The 18,577-nt window shown below is 40.1% G+C and overlaps 1 protein-coding gene across 1 annotated transcript in view; it reads left to right on the forward strand.

Moving 5' to 3' along the window:
- Positions 1-18,577, forward strand: part of LRCH1 (leucine rich repeats and calponin homology domain containing 1) — a 199,891-nt gene that overhangs the window by 115,223 nt on the left and 66,091 nt on the right. Inside the window, exon 3 of the mRNA XM_077778806.1 lies at positions 3,674-3,800. Within this exon, the coding sequence (XP_077634932.1) occupies positions 3,674-3,800 (127 nt within the window). The remainder of the gene's footprint in view (positions 1-3,673; positions 3,801-18,577) is intronic.

Raw genomic sequence — 18,577 nt, forward strand, 5'->3', positions numbered from 1 at the left:
CCCGCCCCTCTGTGCCATCCTCCAGCCAGAATGGGCAGGGAGAGTGACTGGAGATGCTGGGTGGGAAAGCTCAGGCCTCCACGACCATGTCTGTAACTTCTACTTCTGAATGAGTGGCCCTTTTTCCCCACTAATTTAATCTTCTATAATAAGCAAGTTAAAAAAAATTTTTTTTAATTTGCTTCCAGATGGAGTTTACAGGGTAGATTTGAAAATAAATGTTGGCCATTACCCTATCAGACACTGTATGGCCTTATTTTAAACATCCTTTCTGCAAAGGACCTGTTTTTAGCCCAGAGGCCTCTAGGAGACAAGTGGGGGGGCAGGAGAGTGGTTTGCAGCCTGAGGCACTTACTTGCTTGAGAAAAATTGCTGCCAGATGAGTGGTTTCAAAAAAAAAAAAAACCAAAAAAACAACTCAGGCTGCCGATGTGGTCTTTAGTGGGTAGAGGATTAAAGGGACCATAGTCCATAGTTTTCTTGTCCTTTATAAATATTTGCTGGACAGCTAATGGGTTTTTGTGTGCACATGTATTTCCTTTATCTGTTGGGAAAATTACAAGTCATAGAGGAACATCCTGTAATAAAATATAGGAAGTAGAACTTGAGAGAATAGATCAATAAAATATAAGATACATGTGCCCAGGTCTGTGGCATGTTGTGTTATGACCAAAGTTCTGGTACCAGGATTTTTCTGCAGGTGACTAACTACATACACAGTGTGTGAGGCATAAATAAACAGGCAACTTTTACTATCAAAAGTTTGCACCCCCGTCAAAGAAATCATGCTTATGTTTAATTATGCATAAACTTAAAATGTTTAAATCTAAAAATGCTAACATGTAAATTTAAAATGCTTAAATGTTATTTTATTTTAAATGAGTCTCCATCCTAGGATTCCCATGACAATAATCTCATATACTCTCAAATACTCATGCTTCTGAATAAGCAGAACCCTTCACTGCATTGCTTTTTTTCTCTTTTAAAGTTTATTTATTTATTTTGAGAGAGAGAGAGAGCATGTGTGTTAACACAGAGAGAATCTCAAGCAGGCTCTGTGGTGTCAGTGTCTTATGAATCTGCAAAATCATGACCTGAGCTGAAATCAAGAGTGAGATGCTCAACTGACTGAGCCACCCAGCCACCCCCACATTACTCAGTGGTATTTTAAATGACTCTCTTGGTTCAGTGTCTGTCAGTCTTACAAGATACCTGTGTTAAGGTGAGACTCAGAATAGTGTAAATCTGAGTTTCCAAGCAGAGAAACACGTGAAGTATCTTTAACTGTAATTGTTAATTTGTGAAAATAAGAATATAGAAATTTTTGAAAATACCGATCTGTTTCCTTATCTTCTCTTCAAAAGGAAGTTTAAATATGTCTCCAAAAAATTTTTTAAATGCCCTATTAACATTTTGTTACCAATACTTACTTTTTGAAATTACATATTAGTAAATATTTTATAACCATGGGGGTGTGTGGGTGGCTCAGTTGTTTAAGTGTCAGACTATTGATTTCTGCTCAGGTTACAATCTCACGGTGCATGGGATCGAGCCCTGCTTTGGGCTCTGTGCTGACCATGCGGAGTCTGTTTGCAATTCTCTCTCTCTCTCTCTTGCTGCCCCTACCTGCTCACGTGTGTGCACACACTCTCTCTCAAAAATAAATAAATAAAACTTAAAAAAAATAAGTAAATGCTTTATAACTACAAATTACGTTCCAAATTATTTATGTGCCACCTTTTAATAAACTTGGTTCTCTTTCCAGAGGTAGTGTCTAAGGAGTTTTTTTGTTTTCTGTTTTTTCGTGGGTTTTTTTGGAGCTTGAAGAAAGCTCTCTCCCATCAGAGCACCAGGAAGTCCCCCTCAACCAGCCAAAATAGCCCCTTTGGGCTCCTATGGGCAGATGTCAGAAACTGGACGACAGGCTGGCAGCCTTGGTAACCCCTTCCACTGCCCTCAGAGATCAGGAGACAGTGCCAGGGCAGGCCCATCACCCTGTTTTCACCTGTCACTCTAACCAGGGGGAGGTGAATAGCCAGCTGGTCCTTCCAGTGCCAGGGACCTCCCCCCACCTGTCTTCCCCCGCCCCGTAGGGCTTTCGATCTTCTCCCTCTCCCTGCCGGACCCTCTTAGAGAAACCTCTCTCCTGCTGCTGCTTTCTTGAAATAGCTTTCTTTGTAAATCTGGGCAATGGAGGGAAGATTGGCTGTATCTTTTCCTGATAAAACTTATTACCCAGGCATTGGATACCTGGAAGAGAAGAAATGTCAGGAGAGTTACAAGGGATCATCCACATTAGAAAAGTTCTTTCCAGAGCACATCACCTGTTTTTTTTCTCAGCCCATCAGCTAGAGATGCCCTTTGTTTAGCCAGATTCCTACCTCCTCATGGGGGAGTAGGGGAGGAAAACCTTTAATTAAAATATAATACATACAGGAAAGTGCACAGCTCATAAGTACACATCTTAGTGAATATTCACAAACAGAAGCACTCATGTAACCAGTATCCAGATGAAGTTTATCTTTTTATAGTGATATCTATTTCTTAATTATATAAGGACTTTTTAGGAATTTTGGAAAACTCGTCAAAGTATTATAAGAAAGAAAATTAAAAAAACATTCATTGTAANCACAGGTTTATGTGTGCTCATACGTGCATACAATACCACAGCCTTGGATGCTGCATGCATGTGTACATGTATGCACAAAAGAAGTTCTAAATAGTTGCAATAGCAAGACAAACATATTTCTAGTTATTTCACTGCCTGGTCATTGTCTCTGTCAGCAGAGTGGTGGAGAAAGAAAGGCAGGGAAACTGAATACCATCCATCTCCTTACCTGATGGCAGGAAAAGAGCTTTTTGTGGAAGAAGAGGTTGAAATAAATGGCTGACACACATAAAGATGGTTTACAGACTTCATTTATCCCATATTTTCCCATTTCTCAGCAAACTAAGCATTGATAACGGGAAGTTCAGACACTTCTGGGTAGAGAACCTCTTCATGCAAAGCAAAGATGAGAGTTGTATCCAGACTTTTCTGGGTACCCTGTGAAATTGAGCCCATCGAGGCTCCAGCTTCACTTTTGCCAGAAGGCCAACATTACTTTTTTTTTTTTTAATTAGCTCCCTTGCAGATGCCCAAATAGACATTAAGTACAGTGACTCTTGTGTTAGCAAAAGGAAGCAGAGTCAAAAGGTTGGAAATCAGGCCGGTGGTCTTTTGTAAGTTGCAGCAAAATGGCCTTCCCCATCACTAACATGGACCGGAGGATGCCTTCATGGTGCTCGGTTCTCGCTGAGTTTCCTGCTACATTGTCAGAAAGAGAAGAGTTGGCACCAGCTTCCCGTTGCTCTTGGTGCCGCAGGGCGTGATGCCCATCTGCCTCGTGGCTGGCCAAGGACTCCGCTTCTGCAGGGGGCTTAATGGGATTTCATGTGCTAGGAAAAGTTGTTTCCCACAGAACTGCCTATGCCTTTCTTCCCTAGAAATATATTTTATTATCTTTTGTGCTTGGGATTTGAGTGATTACACATATGGAGACTTTATCGGACCTTTTGTATTTCTCAGACGTCTTCTCCAATCACTCCTTTCTTCTTGCTTATTCACAAACATAATCAGAAACAGTATGACGTGGCTTGTATGTTTACCGGTGTTCTTGTATTGTCTTTGCAGTCGAAATCAGCTGTCTGCCCTGCCTGCCTGCCTGTGTGGTCTGCCTCTCAAAGTCTTAATCGCAAGTAACAACAAACTTGGATCGCTGCCAGAAGAGATAGGTCAGCTCAAACAGTTAATGGAGTTGGTATGTTACTGATTCTTAAGATGCTCTTTTTATTTGTTGACGAATCATCATCTGTCAAGGTAGTCAGGAAGACTCTCTGCTACAAGTTGGACAGGGAGGCGCTTATGTGGTTGGAGGGCTGTTTGTGATGAAGACATTAAGTAGGGAGAGGAACAATCTTGGCTTTGCTGTGGCAGACACAGTTCCTGAAATTTACAGGTTTCCTGTAGTTTATACTTCCTGAAGTTCATGGGATTTACAGTTCCTGAAGTTTATGGGTTATCATGTGGTAGTCAGATCATTTTTTTTCCAGATTGCATATAAATTTGTGATAAATTATGGATACACTGGAAAAATCACGTACAAATACGTTAGAAGGGCAAACTACGTGAATGTAAAGAACTCAGAAAGAACAGAGTACTCTGATTCTGTATGAGTTTTAATAACCATTGCCCCAAAGTGATGTAACTCTAAAATGTGACCATATCCTCAGAGACAAAAAGGTAACAAATGTTAGAGATGGGTAGAGATGGGTTGTAAGTGTGTACCCGAGGCCAAGATACACTGTTCTGTTTCACCTCTTTCACTACTAATTGAATCACTTACCTTGTTTCTAAGATGGGAAAGAATGAATCCCATCCAGGTAAGATGGGTGAATGAAAAGGCAAGAATAAGCAATGAGGCTGAAATATAATGGTCAGAAGTCCTCTTTCAAGCAACCGTTACTGCACACTGACCTTGTGTCCAGCACAAAGCTGGCTACTGTGATTACAACCATGGAAAGGACACGGTCCCTTGCTTTAGGTAGATTCCAGTCTCGAAAATTGGTGGCTAGTAACTTTTCTATTAGATTCTAGTCTAGAACATTGATGGCCAATAACTTTTCTATTGGGTGCCAACTACAGTTAATTTCTTAGAGGCCATGTGGACCACCGTGGTGATGACCTTGTGAGGCCCAGATAGAGAGTGCTGTGATCCTTTCCTTCATCATGTCTGCAGTGGGAGTGGTTAGGAAAGTGATATATGTATCAGCTTTTATTTTATTTTATTTTTTTAATGTTTTTTTTTAATTTATTTTTTAAGAGATAGAGAGAGAGAGAGCAGGGGAGGGTCAGAGAGAGAGAGGAAGACACAGAATCTGAAGCAGGCTCCAGGCTCTGAGCTAGCTGTCAAGCACAGAGCCTGACATGGGGCTTGAACCCACGAACCATGAGATCATGACCTGAACTGATGTCCAACGCTTAACCGACTGAACCACCCAGGCACTCCTCAGCTTTGATTTTAGTATAGAAATGAGTTATTGCTGTATAAAGGCATTAAGAGGTAAAAATAGAGTATCTTTTTCAGGACTCATGTGATAGTAGTATCTGAAACCTATTCCAAGGCAAGGGAAAAGCAAAAGCAAAAATAAACTGTTGAGTCTACACCAAAATGGAAAACTTTTGTATAGCAAAAGCAACTATTAACAAAAGAGAAAGGCAATGTAGTGAATGTTAGAATGTATTTGCAAATGACTTATTCAATAAGGAGGTAATATCCAAAATATATAAAGAACTTATGCAACTCAACACCAAAAAAGAAAATCTGAATTAAAAATGGGCAGAGGACCTGAATAGACATTTTTCCAAAGAAGACATACAGATGATGGCCAGAAAACACATGGAAAGATGCTCAGTATCACTGATCATCAGGGAAATGCAAATCAGAACCACAGTAAGAAAACACTCCAGTCAAAATGGCTAGTATTAAAAATAGCAAGTGTTGGCAAGGATGTGAAGAAGAGGGAACCTTCACACACTGTTGGTGGGAATGTAAACTCATGCAGCCACCGTGGAAAACAACAGTATGGAGATTCCACAAAAAATTTAAAATAGAATTACCACCTGATCTAGTAATTTTACTACTGGGTATTTACCCAAAGAATACGAAAACACTAATTGGAAAAGATGCATGCATCCCTATGTTCATTGCAGCATTATTTATAGTAGCCAGGATATGGAGGAAACCCAAGTGTCCATCGACAGTTAAGTGAATAAAGAAGTGGTACGTATATATGGTATGTATACATATGTATATGTGTATATATGTACACACACACAATGAAATATTATTCAGCCATAAAATGAATGAAATCTTGTCATTTGCGACAACATAGACAGACCTAGAGGGTATGAAATAAGTCAGACAGAGGAAGATAAATACCATATGGTTTCACTTATATTTGGAATAAAAAGAATTGAGGGGTGCCTGAATGGTCAGTCAGTTAAGTGTTGGACTTTTTTTTTTTTTAACATTTATTCATTTTTTGATAGAGAGAGAGACAGAGCATGAGCAGGGGAGGGGCAGAGAGAGGGAGACACAGAATCTGAAGCAGACTCCAGGCTCTGAGCTGTCAGCACAGACCCTGATGCGAGGCTTGAACCCACAAACAGTGAGATCACGACCTGAGCCAAAGTCGGCCACTTAACTGACCTAACCACCCAGGTGCCCCAAGTGTTGGACTCTTAATTTCGGCTCAGGTAGTGCTCTCATCTCTTTCAAGAAAGAAAGAAAAAAGAAAGGAAGGAAGGAAGGAAGGAAGGAAGGAAGGAAGGAAGGAAGGAAGGAAGGAAGGAAGGAAGGAAGGGAAGGAAGGAAGGAAGGAAAGAAGGAAGGAAGGAAAACAAATTTCAAGTTTTTAAAAAATAAAAGGAAAATCAGAAATAGACTCATAAATACAGAGAATAAACTGGCACTTGCCAGAGGGGCGGGGGTCAGGAGGATGTATGGAATAGATGAATGGGACTAGGAAGTGCAAACTTCCAGTTAGAAAATAAGTCAGAGATGAAAAGTAATACTGTAATAACATTGTATGGTGTCAGATGGTGACCACACTTACTTTGGTGAGCACTGGGCAATGAATAGAATTGCTAAATGACTATGTCATGCACCTGAAATTAATACAGCATTGTATATCAATCATACCTAAATAATAATTTTTTAAATGTTTAAAAATTTTTTATTTTTTAAATGCTTCACATGAGTAGTGGAGGAACAGAGAAAGAAAGAGACAGAGAATCCCAAGCAGGCTCCGTGCTCGGCACAGAACCCAACACAGGGCTTGATCTCACAACCACAAGATCATGACCTCAGCCCATGTCAAGAGTTGGATACTTAACTGACTGAGCCATGCAGGGGCACCAATNACCTGTACATTTGATCCGGGATCATTAATGTCTAGAACAAGACGCTAGGAGGTGGTCAGGAGCCCTGGAGCTGGTTTCTTTTCTCAGTTAGCTTTCTGTACTTCTCCACACAGTGGAGACATCGTGTTGCCCACAGATCCCAAGTTTCAGTGTCCTCCGACTTAAGCACTAGCTGGTCTGTCTCAGCCCTGGTGTCTCAGTGAGAAAGGCACGATTTGGGTTGGATGCCCTCTCCTGACCGAGTCAGTGATGCACAAGATACATAGTCCCATGACCCAGACACATGGCTGCTTTGCTGCCAGTTAAAGGGCCAGTTGTGAAAGAAGATGGATATTAATTTGGATAGGCATGCCTACCCCCAAATTTGCTACTACAAGAAATATGTGCACGTGGTTAAGGAACAATTGATTCAGTCTTGGGAGTTGGGAAGGGTTTGTAAGGGAAGAGACCTTTGAGAGTCCCCTTGTAGAAGTCTGTGTGGGATTTTCTAAATGGAAAAAGGAAGACAGGGACAGGGGAAGCATTTAAGGAGAAGGGCTGGCTTGTGCAAAGGCAGGACAGCCCAGGAGGAGCAGCTTACTTGGGGAGTGGGACGCAGTTAAATCCTGCTGAGGCTCGGTAGAATGAGGCTGGGTGCTCCATTTTCATAGTCACTGCCTTAGAGTTAGGCCACCATCAGCTTCTCCACAGGGCATTCAAGACTGGCGCGTTTAGTTCCAGCCATCTGGGGGTGCACTTTGTTCATTCCCACTTCTAGACTTTGAAATACATCACCGTCTCTGTACAGACAGTTGCTTCCCTCTCCTCTTCTCTTGGTCAGTTCTTAACCAAGGTAGATCTCACTTCCTCCCAAAAGTCTTCCCAAATCTTTCAAGCCAGTTAGGCACTCCTGATGCAAGCATGCTCTACTTAACCACCGAATTCTGTGCAATCACACTTTCTTCTTACCTGGCATTCTCCGCACTGACTCCCTCTGCATCTTGAAAGCTGCCTAAGGACAGGAACTTGCTGTTGTACCTGGTACTTGGCACAAGATAGACACCCAATAAATGTTTGCTGAATGCAGCAGTCAAGTGGTACAGAGTGGGTTGTTAAGGTGGCTTGGGACAGAATGTGAAGACAGACTCCCAAGTGCTCAGCCTGGCAGGGGGTGACTATCTTACAATCCAACTTAATTCAGAAGGTAGCATCTTAATTGGTTCCAGAAAACAAAACAATAATACAGAATAATGCTTTGGATGAAACTGATAGTTATATACTTTTTTCTTTTTAAAGAATTCTTCTTTTAGGAGTCTGATAAAGCACAAAAGTCACCAGAATTTGGATTAGGTCTTCCAAGCACAATATGAATAACAAGTTTGTTCTTTCCCCCACTTCTTTTTTTTTTTTTTTTTACAAATAGTTTATTGTCAAATTAGTTTCCACATAACACTCAGTGCTCATCCCCACAAGTGTCCTCCTCCATGGCCATCACCCCCCTCCCCCCCACATCCATCAGTCCTCAGTTTTTGTCAGCATTCAAGAGTCTCTCATGGTTTGCCTCTCTCCCTTTCCCCCACTTCTTGAGCTCCCATGGATGGGTGGCACACCGGTGAGGTCAGTCTTCTGGAACCTGTTGGCAGCCAGAATGTGTTTGTGTCCCACTGCACCCTGGGTTTAAGCCAACAGCATGCCGTGCATCGGACAGCTCATCTGTGAATAGGTGGCCATGTGCTGAGCCTGGAGCCAGGCCCACACCAAAGCAGGGCTTTCCTCAGATGCTCTCCTCAGCTGCTGCGCTGGCATTGTGGCAGCAGTAGAACAGCACTGTCTCCTGTCTCCGGCCTCGGGACACACAAGCTGTTGTGTGGGTGGCTGTAAGGGAGTCCCTGAGCTTTTCTTGGGCACCCTATCTGGAGCCCAGCTCTAGCAAAGGCTGCCCTGCCTCTCAGTCACACAAACTGTTTAGTGTAACTGCTTACTTAGCATTGGGATCAACTGGCTCTGGTGTCTTTTCTCTACCAGCAATAACATGTTGGACCCTTGAATCCTAGAAATCCTAGAATGTAAGAGCCATTGGGGTTTTAAAAGCATCTAGTCCAAGCTCTTGACATCTTACAAAGGTAGAGAGACAGTGTGTGATGTACAGAAGTTCACTCTGGTGTAGCTAATTTATAACCTAAGCTAAAATGCCCTCACCCAGCAGTGTTTGATAGAAAGGTAATGCAAGCAGCAATTTTTATTTTATTTTACTTCATTTTTAAATTTTAATTTCTCTTCTATTTTATTGTTTATTTTTATTTTGAGAGAATGAGAGAGAGAGCAAGAGAGTATGGGAGGGGCAGAGAGAGAAAGGGAGAGAGAGAGAATCCCAAGCAGGCTCCCCAGTGTCAGCGCAGAATCCGATGTATGGCTCTATCCCATGAACCATGAGATCATGACCCGAACCAAAATCTAGGGTCACCGACTGAGCCACCCATCTGCCCCTGTTCTATTCTACTTTTTTTTTTTTTGAGTTTTAATGTGTTTTCTTTTTTTCTTTTTTTTATAATAGTTTGTTGTCAAATTAGTTTCCACATAACACTCAGTGCTCATCCCCACAAGTGTCCTCCTCCATGCCCATTCCCCCCTCCCCCCACATCCATCAGTCCTCAGTTTTTGTCAGCATTCAAGAGTCTCTCATGGTTTGCTTCTCTCCCTTTCCCCCACCATTTCTGCATGGCAATGAGAAACAATGAAATCTGGCCATGTGTAGCAACATGGATGGACCTTGAGGGTGTTATGCTGAGCGAAATAAGTCAGGCAGAGAAGAAGGGCAGAAATGTTCTATTCTACTTTTAATTTTAATTCCATTGTAGTTAATGTAGTGTTACATTAGTTTCAGGTACACAGTATAGTGATTCAACACTTCCATACATCACCTGGTGCTTATCATGACAGGTACACTCCTTAATCCCCATCGACTATTTCATCCATCCCCGCCCCCCACCCCACTCACTTCTCTCTATTAACCATTAGTTTGTTCCCAATAGTTAAGGGTCTGTTTCTTGGCTTGTCTCTCTCTCCCTTTTCCTTTGCTCATTTGTTTCTTAAATTCCACATATGAGTGAAATCATATGGTATTTGTCTTTCTCTGACTTATTTCACTTAGCAAAATACCCTCCAGCTCCATTCTTGTTGTTGCTAATGGCAAGATTTCATTCCCCTTTTTAAGTTTGTTTATTTTGAGAGAGAGAAAGAAGGGAGAGTGAGCATGAGCGGGGGAGGGCAGAGGGAAAAAGAGATTCCCAAGCAGGCTCCGTGCTGCCAACATAGAGCCCCTATGTGGGGCTCAAAATCACAAACTGTGAGATCATGACCTGAGCTGAGATCAAGAGTGGGATGCTCAACCAACTGAGCCACGCTGATACCCCAAGATTTCATTCTTTTGATGGCTGAGTAATACTCTATTGTGTGTGTGTATATACATATATATACACACATATGTATATATGTATACATATGTATATATGTATATACACACAACGTATATATGTGTATATGTATGTATATATATACACAACGTATATATGTATATATATGTGTGTGTGTATATATATATATATACACACACACATATATAAATGCACACACACCACATCTTCTTTATCCATTCATCAGTCGGTGGACACTTAGGCTGCTTCCATAATTTGGCTATTATAAATAATGCTGCTGTAAACATAGGGAAGCATGTATCCCTTTGAATTAGTATTTTTTAAATTTTTTTAAATGTTTCATTTATTTTTGAGAGAGAGTTAGAGACAGTGTGAGCAGGGGAGGGTCAGAGAGAGAGGGAGACACAGAATTAGAAGCAGGCTCCAGGCTCTGATCTGGCAGTCAGCACAGAGCCCAACGTGGGGCCCGAACCCACAAACCGTGAGATCATGGCCTGAGCTGAAGTCGGATGCTTAAACGACTGAGCCACCCAGGCGCCCCTGAATTAGTATTTTTGTATTCTTTGGCTAAATACCCAGTAGTGCAATTACTGGATCATAGGGTAGTCCTACTTTTAACTTTTTGAGGAATCTCCATACTGTTTTCTAGAGTGACTGCATTAATTTGCATTCCCACCAACAGTGCATAAATAAGTGTTCCTTTTTCTCCACAACCTTGCCAACACTTGTTTCTTGTGTTTTTGATCTTAGCCATTCTGAAGGGTGTGATGTGACATCTCGCAGTTTTGATTTGCGTTTCCCTGGTTAAGAGTGATGTTGAACATCTTTTCATGTGTCTGTAGGCTGTCTGTATATCTTCTTTGGAGAAATGTCTGTTCATTTATTCTGCCCATTTTTAAATTGAATTACTTGTTTTTTGGGTGTTGATTTTTATAACTTCATGTATTTTCAGTACTAACCCTTTATTGGATATGTCATTAGCAAATATCTATTCTCATTCAGTATGTTACCTTTTAGTTTTGTGGATTGTTTCCTTTGCTATGTAAATACTTTTATTTTGATATAGTCTTTTTTTTTTNTATCTTGTCCCCTCTCTCTGATATAGTCTTAATAGTTTATTTTTGCTTTTGTTTCCTTTGCCTCAGGAGACATATCTAGAAAACTATTGCGGTGGCCAATGTCAGAGACCTCCGTTCTCTTCTAGGATTTTTACGGTTACAGGTTTCACATTTAGGTCTTTCATCTATTTTTAATTTTTGTGTATGGTGTAAGAAAGTTGTCTAGTTTCATTGTTTTGCATGCTGCTGTCCAGTGTTTCCAACACCATTTGTTGAAGAGACTTTCTTTTGCCCATTGGATATTCTTTCCTGCTTTGTCAAAGATGAATTGACCATATCATTGTGGGTTTATTTCTGGGTTTTCTATTTTGTTCCATTGATCTCTGTGTCTATTTTTGTGCCAGTACCATACTGTTTTGATGACTACAGCTCTGTAATATAACTTGAAATCAGGAATTGTGATGCCCCCAGGTTCATTTTCTTTTTTTCAGAATTGCTTTGGATATTTGGAGTCTTCTAAGATTCCATATAATTTTTTAAAAGTTTTATTTATTTCTGAGAGAGAGATAGCATGAGCACGGGAGGGTCAGAGAGAGAGGGAGACACAGTATCTGAAACAGGCTTCAGGCTCTGAGCTGTCAGCACAGAGCCCGACATGGGGCTCGAATCCACGAACCGTGAGATCATGACCTGAGCTGAAGTTGGACACTCAAACGATTGAGCCACCCAGGCGCCCCAGAGATTCCATATAAATTTTTAAGATTGTTTGTTCTAGCTCTGTGAAAGATGCTGTTGGTATTTTGATAGGGATTGCATTAAATGTGTTGATTGCTTTGGGTGGTATAGAAATTTTAACAATATTTGTTTTTCTAGTCCTTGAACATGGAATGTCTTTTCATTTCTTTGTGTAGTGTTCAATCTCTTTCATCAATGTTTTATAATTTTTAGAAATGGGTTTTTTTTATATCTTTTATAACCTTTATACCTAGGTTTATTTCTAGGTATCTTATTTTTGGTGCAGTTGTAAATAGGATTATTTTCTTAATTTCTCTTTCTGCTGCTTCATTATTAGTGTATAGAAATGCAACAGATTTCTGCACATTGATTTTATGTCCTGTGACTTTACTGAATTAATTTATCAGTTCTGGTAGTTTTTTGGTGGTGCCTTTAGTATTTTCTATATATAGTATCATGTTATCCTCAAAAGTGAAAGTTTGACTTCTTCCTTACCAATCTGGATACCTTTAATTTGGTTGTCTAAATGCTGTTAGCAAATTTAATTTTGGGGGGCCTTTTGTTTTATTATTTTAGAGAGAGAGAGAGAGCACAAATGGGGAAGAAGGACAGAGGGAGAGAGTGAGAAAGAGAGGATGGGAGAGGGAGAATCTTAGGCAGGCTCCATGCTCAGTGTGGAGCCTAGTGCAGGGCTCGATCCCATGATCTTGGGATCATGACCTGAACCAAAATCAAGAATCGGATGCTCAGCTGACTGAATCACCCAGGCATCCAGACAATGTAACTTTAAATGCACTGGTAGCTACATTTTAAAAAAAAAAAAGCAAGTGAAATTAATTTTAGTAATATATTTTATTTAATGCAAGATGGCTAAGATATTATTTCAGCATGTGTGCAATATAAAATTAATGAGATATTTTATATATGCTTTTCATATTATTATGTCTCTGAAGTCCAGTGCGCATATCAACAGCATCTCACAGGGAGGACCAGCCATGCTTCTCATGCTCAGTAACCACATATGGCTGTGGTGGGTCAGCTCCTGTGGTCTCCTACTCTGTGAGCCAGCATGATCTTTGTGAAAAGCATTTATTTGTGACGTTGGTGAATCTTTAATTAGTTACCATTATTTAACCACAAGGGGTAACTGACCTTGCTTAAGGTCAGAGACTAAAAAAAGATTAGTTTCCATCCGTTCTTATTTATCTTTCATATCTTTTTGCTTAAAAATAGTAGTGCTACTGTGGGTAACCCTGTCAAATGATTTTTAGCTATCAATTGGAAAGAAATTCCCTGGAGAGCCCGAAATAATTCCAGACTTGCTTGGGAGGCTTTTGTTTAAATAGTTACATGGTAACCAACTTGTTAAAAAGTTTGGGAGCACCCAACCCGCCCAAGCATTCAGAGTACTTTAAGCCAATGAAGTGCTGATAAAATCACTCAACTTACTGGTCTCTGAGCATTGTTTAGCTATTTTAGAAGAAATATTTTTAAATTTCACAGTAGACTCAAAGAACATCGCAACTGGAGTTGTAAACTCTCCTCTTACAAGTATGAGTATTCCACAGTCCTCAGACTTGGCTTGAAAGACAAAAGAAAAGCACCGTAGCTGTTTCAAGAAAGGAGTTGTCCTCTGTAATTTTTAAGAACTAGTGTTGGAAAACACCATCTTACCATCTTAAATATATCACAATTATCTGAAAATAAAGCAAAAAGCGGGGCACCTGGGTGACTCAGTTGGTTAAGCGTCCAACTGCAGCTCAGGTCATGATCTCATTGGTTATGGGTTCCAGACCTGCATCAGGCTCTGTGCTGACAGCTCAGAGCATAGAGCCTGCTTCAGATTGTGTGTCTCCCTCTCTCTGCCCCATCCCTTCTAATGTTCTGTCTCTCTGTCTGTCTCTCTCTCAAAAATAAATAAACATTAAAATTTAAAAAAAATAAAACAAAAAACATTGCCATTCAGTGATTGGCTTATCCAGCCATCTGAGGTGGCGCAGAGAACAAAGAAACACCACTGTTGCTCCTTCAATGAAGAAGCATTAAGAAACACCTACTGAGACGTCGTTTTTTGAATCCACGAGATGCCAGGATGGAGTTGTGTGCTGTTTCATGTGCAAGAGAATGTAGGTACTCTTAGCACTGTGGAGCTGGCCCCTCCAGGCTCATTTGTAATGGGCGTGAGCTAGAACTTTCGGTTCTTGGCCACTTTGAGTTCCTTCTGTACCTCTGGTACTCTCAGAGCTGTAGCTGTATATGATATTGTTTTATAAGTCTTTGTATCGGGGCGTTCTTTCTGTAAGAAAAAAAGAGATAAAGCAGTAGCATGTACTGAGCACCTGCTATATGCCAGGTACTCTGCTAGGTACATGACATGGATTATTTCATATAATCTTGACAATAACCCAGCAAGGTAGATATAATATCCACAGTGTGTAGACAAGTTTGAGTTTCAGAATTACTTACCCAGAGCCGTGGGACTCTGAAGAGCTGGAACTGGGGTAAAAACCAATTTTGTGTGGTGAAAGCCCCAATCCTTTCAATAGCACCCCACAGCTGTGCATGCTGGGTCTTCTTCCGGATCGTTTAGTGTCTCATGGAGAGGGGCCCTGTGCAGTTTGTTTGTTGAGTTCCTGGTTCACCTTGCAGTGGTTTTCCCATTAAAGTTGGGGCAGCAAACAACAGTTGAGAGTGAATCAGAGAACGAATGTTAGAAAAATCGGGCCAGTGTCTGCAAGTTTCCAGACACTGGAAGTGCAGTGAACTACAACCAGGCTGGGAAGGTCAGTCGACGGCGCTGGTGTTGACTAAACCCTGTTGTACTCATTAAACCACATTAACATTTGGAAACCTGATTCTTTTACTGTCGAATCATACCTGAAGGCTGAGACATGTTGAGATGCTATGTGCATGCCTTCTGTTATAATTACCAGGCAGCTGTGAAGACAGATGCACTAAGGTAGAGCACAATGAACTTGACTTTTCTCGTGGTTCCCTGTACATGCTGACATAATGAGGTCCAGAGATGGTCTGTCTCTTGTTTGGTTTCTTTCAGTTCTGTCTTTCCTCAACTCAGGCAGTGTGCGAAAATCGTGGCTTCCGGCTGTGAGAAAACACAGTATCACTCATCCAGAAACCTGCTCTTACACCGAAAAGCTTGCAACCTGACTCAAGTAATCACTGATGGAACGGTGCATTTCCTGGCTCTGACTAGGCATCTCTCGTTTCATAAAATGTTTGTTCACGTAGAGAGTTTGAATTCAGGGATTGATTATAGACACGGGATGTATTGACCTGGTTCTGAGGAAAATTCCTTCGTTATTTTCATACATAACATTCCAGCCTCTGAGTTAGGTATATTGGAGACATTAATTCACGTGTCTGCCATCAGCATGTTTCCATTCACAGTCTTTGGAGATGCCTCCTAGCCCCTCTGGTTTCTGTGGGATGGTTGGAAATCCATGGCTTGTTTACCATCTGTCCTGTTGAAGAGCATTGGGTGGATGGATGTGGTGCAGAGTTTTATACTAGGAGACATTCAGTAAGTGTTGGGAGGTGATAAAACCAGAGGTTGCTTGAAAAAGTTTTGAGTTTAAATGAACATATGGATTTTTCTTAAAAAAAAAAAAAAAGAAATTCTGACTACAGACATTGAAGTCGACATTACTTCTAAGCTAAGTATCTGTTTTTCAGAGTCTCTTCATTATTTCTGATGTGATAAATGGCTCTTCCTAATATTCTTTTTACATAGGCACAGAGAGGTTTAGACATTTACCTAAAGTCACACATTCAATCATACAATACACCTTCCCCCTCAAAAAAGAGCATGAGCCCTTGATGGGAGTTAATAGCTTGAATTTCCTCTCTGAATGTTCACATTCCCTTCAATTACACAAAGAGCTAGATTTATTACAGATATATGACTTACGCAATGGCATGACCACGCTAGGTTTTTGAAAACCTGAGAGTCAGATCAAGGTAGCTTATGAGAATACTGCGTGCAGTTCCCCAGGGTGGCCTGGTGTCACGGGGCATCTTCCCTAACCAGGATCATCTTGATGCAGATTTGTGTTGGTTTTCATTAGAGGTTACTCCTTAAAAATCACCTTTCTTTTTTACAATAATATTATTTTCTGAAAGTGGACATTACCTAGTATAATAATGTCTGAACTTAATCTGATGTTTTAAATCCTTGTGTTTCTTGCATACTGAAGGTAAATTAATGATTTGTACTTAATAACAAAGATCTATTAGTCTCCAATGTGCATTTAATACTTCTAGAGACTTCCATTCTTGCCCAGAAGGGCTGGCATAAAATGACTCTAAAGTTTTTCCTTTGGTTACTTAAAAACATGTAGATTAAATCGGTGGAAAAAAGTATATTTCAAATTATAGTTAAAATTGTTGATTATTTTTTATCTGAATGACTAAATTGGACTGGCTGGTCCTTTAACTTAAGTTTGAGTATTTATGTTATTATATAATAATTAGATTCATTTCCATATGAAAAAGAATAGAATTAGTAAATATTTATGACATATTTATGATGATTTCTTTTTGTCCTACTTGTACATTTGCAATATTGTAACAGTAAATATATGGCAATATGATTCACTGAAGCTTGCAGTAATTATTTTCTAAGACATAGTTCAGGGGCTAATAAACAATTCAGAAGGGATTCATTTGACTATTTTAAGAAGCCACTGAATCCAGAATTCATAGCTTTGTAAATTCACAGCTAAATGCAGAAGTGTGAGGGGGCACCTGGGTGTCTCAGTTGGTTAAGCGTCTGACTTCGGCTCACGGTCCATGGGTTTGAGCCCCGTGTCGGGCTCTGTGCTGATAGCTAGCTCAGAACCTGGGCCTGCTACAGATTCTGTGTCTCCCTCTCTCATTGACCCTCCCCTGCTCACGCTGTCTCTATCTCTCTCTTAATATTAATATAATACTAAAAAAAATTTTTTTTAAATGCTGAAGTGTGAGGCATTAGTATTCTCTTATTTTCTTAAATGTTCTCTTTTTAAAATGAACTCAAGATTTAAAAAAAACATACCTTAGGCTAAATGAGGACAGACAGATAATGTTTTTACATGTTCTAAACTGAAATATCTTATCCCAAAACATTTAGACTATTATCTTCTCTTTCCTCCTCCTCATTCCCCAGCTAATTACGACATGGGAGGTTTTATTTTTGTGATGAAATTCATAGCCTATTTAAAATTTAGCAAGGTTCAGTAACTGGGAGGCAGTAGTGTTTTGCATAATTCTATAATATTGATTATACAATAGTGTGAAGTCTTTTTTTAACTTTTAAATTAGTGTTTAATTAATTTCTTAATTGTTTTTTAATGTTTATTTATTTTTGAGAGAGACAGACAGACAGAACGTGAGTAGGGGAGGGGAGTGGGAAACACAGAAGCCTAAGCAGGCTCCAGGTTCTGAGCTGTCAGCACAGAGCCCTACACAGGGCTCAAACTCAGGAACCGTGAGATCATGACTTGAGCTGAAGTCGGATGCTTAATTGACTGAGCCACTCAAGCACCCCTATATAGTGTAAAGTATTTATCTTGCTTCCATGCTAGATCTTCCTGGGCATTTCCCCCTCATTATTTTGGCAGGATAGGAAATAACAGACAGAAGAACACTACTAAAATACTTTGACCTTCACTATACACCCTTCAAAATGTGAATGGACAATTGGACTTTGTGTTTCTAATTGTCTACAGATGTCCTGTCTCGGAAATCTAAAAGAAAACTCTTTATCATTATTTTTTTTTTCCTGTGAATTAGGTAACTGCTTTCCCTACTGGTTAAATAAGCATTTAAATATAGCTGAGGGGAGGTGATTTTCCTTGATAAAGCCATTATGTTAGAAATATATGTTAGAAAAAAATTACCTTATGTTTAGGGAAATGGCATACCCTTTCTGGCTAACCAGAGGGTGATAAACAAAATGCACAGTGTATAATACAGTACCCCCTAATGGGATAAGACTGAATGAGATTTTATGCTGTGAATAAGCTGCCTAAATATATCTGTTATCTTTTGCTTCCTTCTTTTTGTCTTAAAAGAATGATTTTTTAAAGAATTCTGTCTTTGAAATTTCTGAAAATTGTCAGTTTTATATCAGAAATCTGTGATTCCTATAAAATGCAAAAGGGTTTTTCTCGTGCAGTCATTCACAGACTTATAAAAACTTACTATAGATGTCAGTAAGATAACTTCTCTCTAGAGATGGAAAATGCCTGCTGTTTCTTTCCCCATGACCCTCTCCACTCCCCCCTCCCCACACACCTGCCAGCTGTCACCAGTGTGACTGTGCCTGGCTGTGAGTCCAATAGAATGGTTTAATCTTATATATTTCTAGGGCTTACCTATATACTGTGTGTGTCAGGTCTCTTCAAACT

Source organism: Crocuta crocuta, unplaced genomic scaffold, assembly GCF_008692635.1.
Source record: "Crocuta crocuta isolate KB4526 unplaced genomic scaffold, BGI_CrCroc_1.0 scaffold586, whole genome shotgun sequence".
NCBI lineage: Eukaryota > Metazoa > Chordata > Mammalia > Carnivora > Hyaenidae > Crocuta > Crocuta crocuta.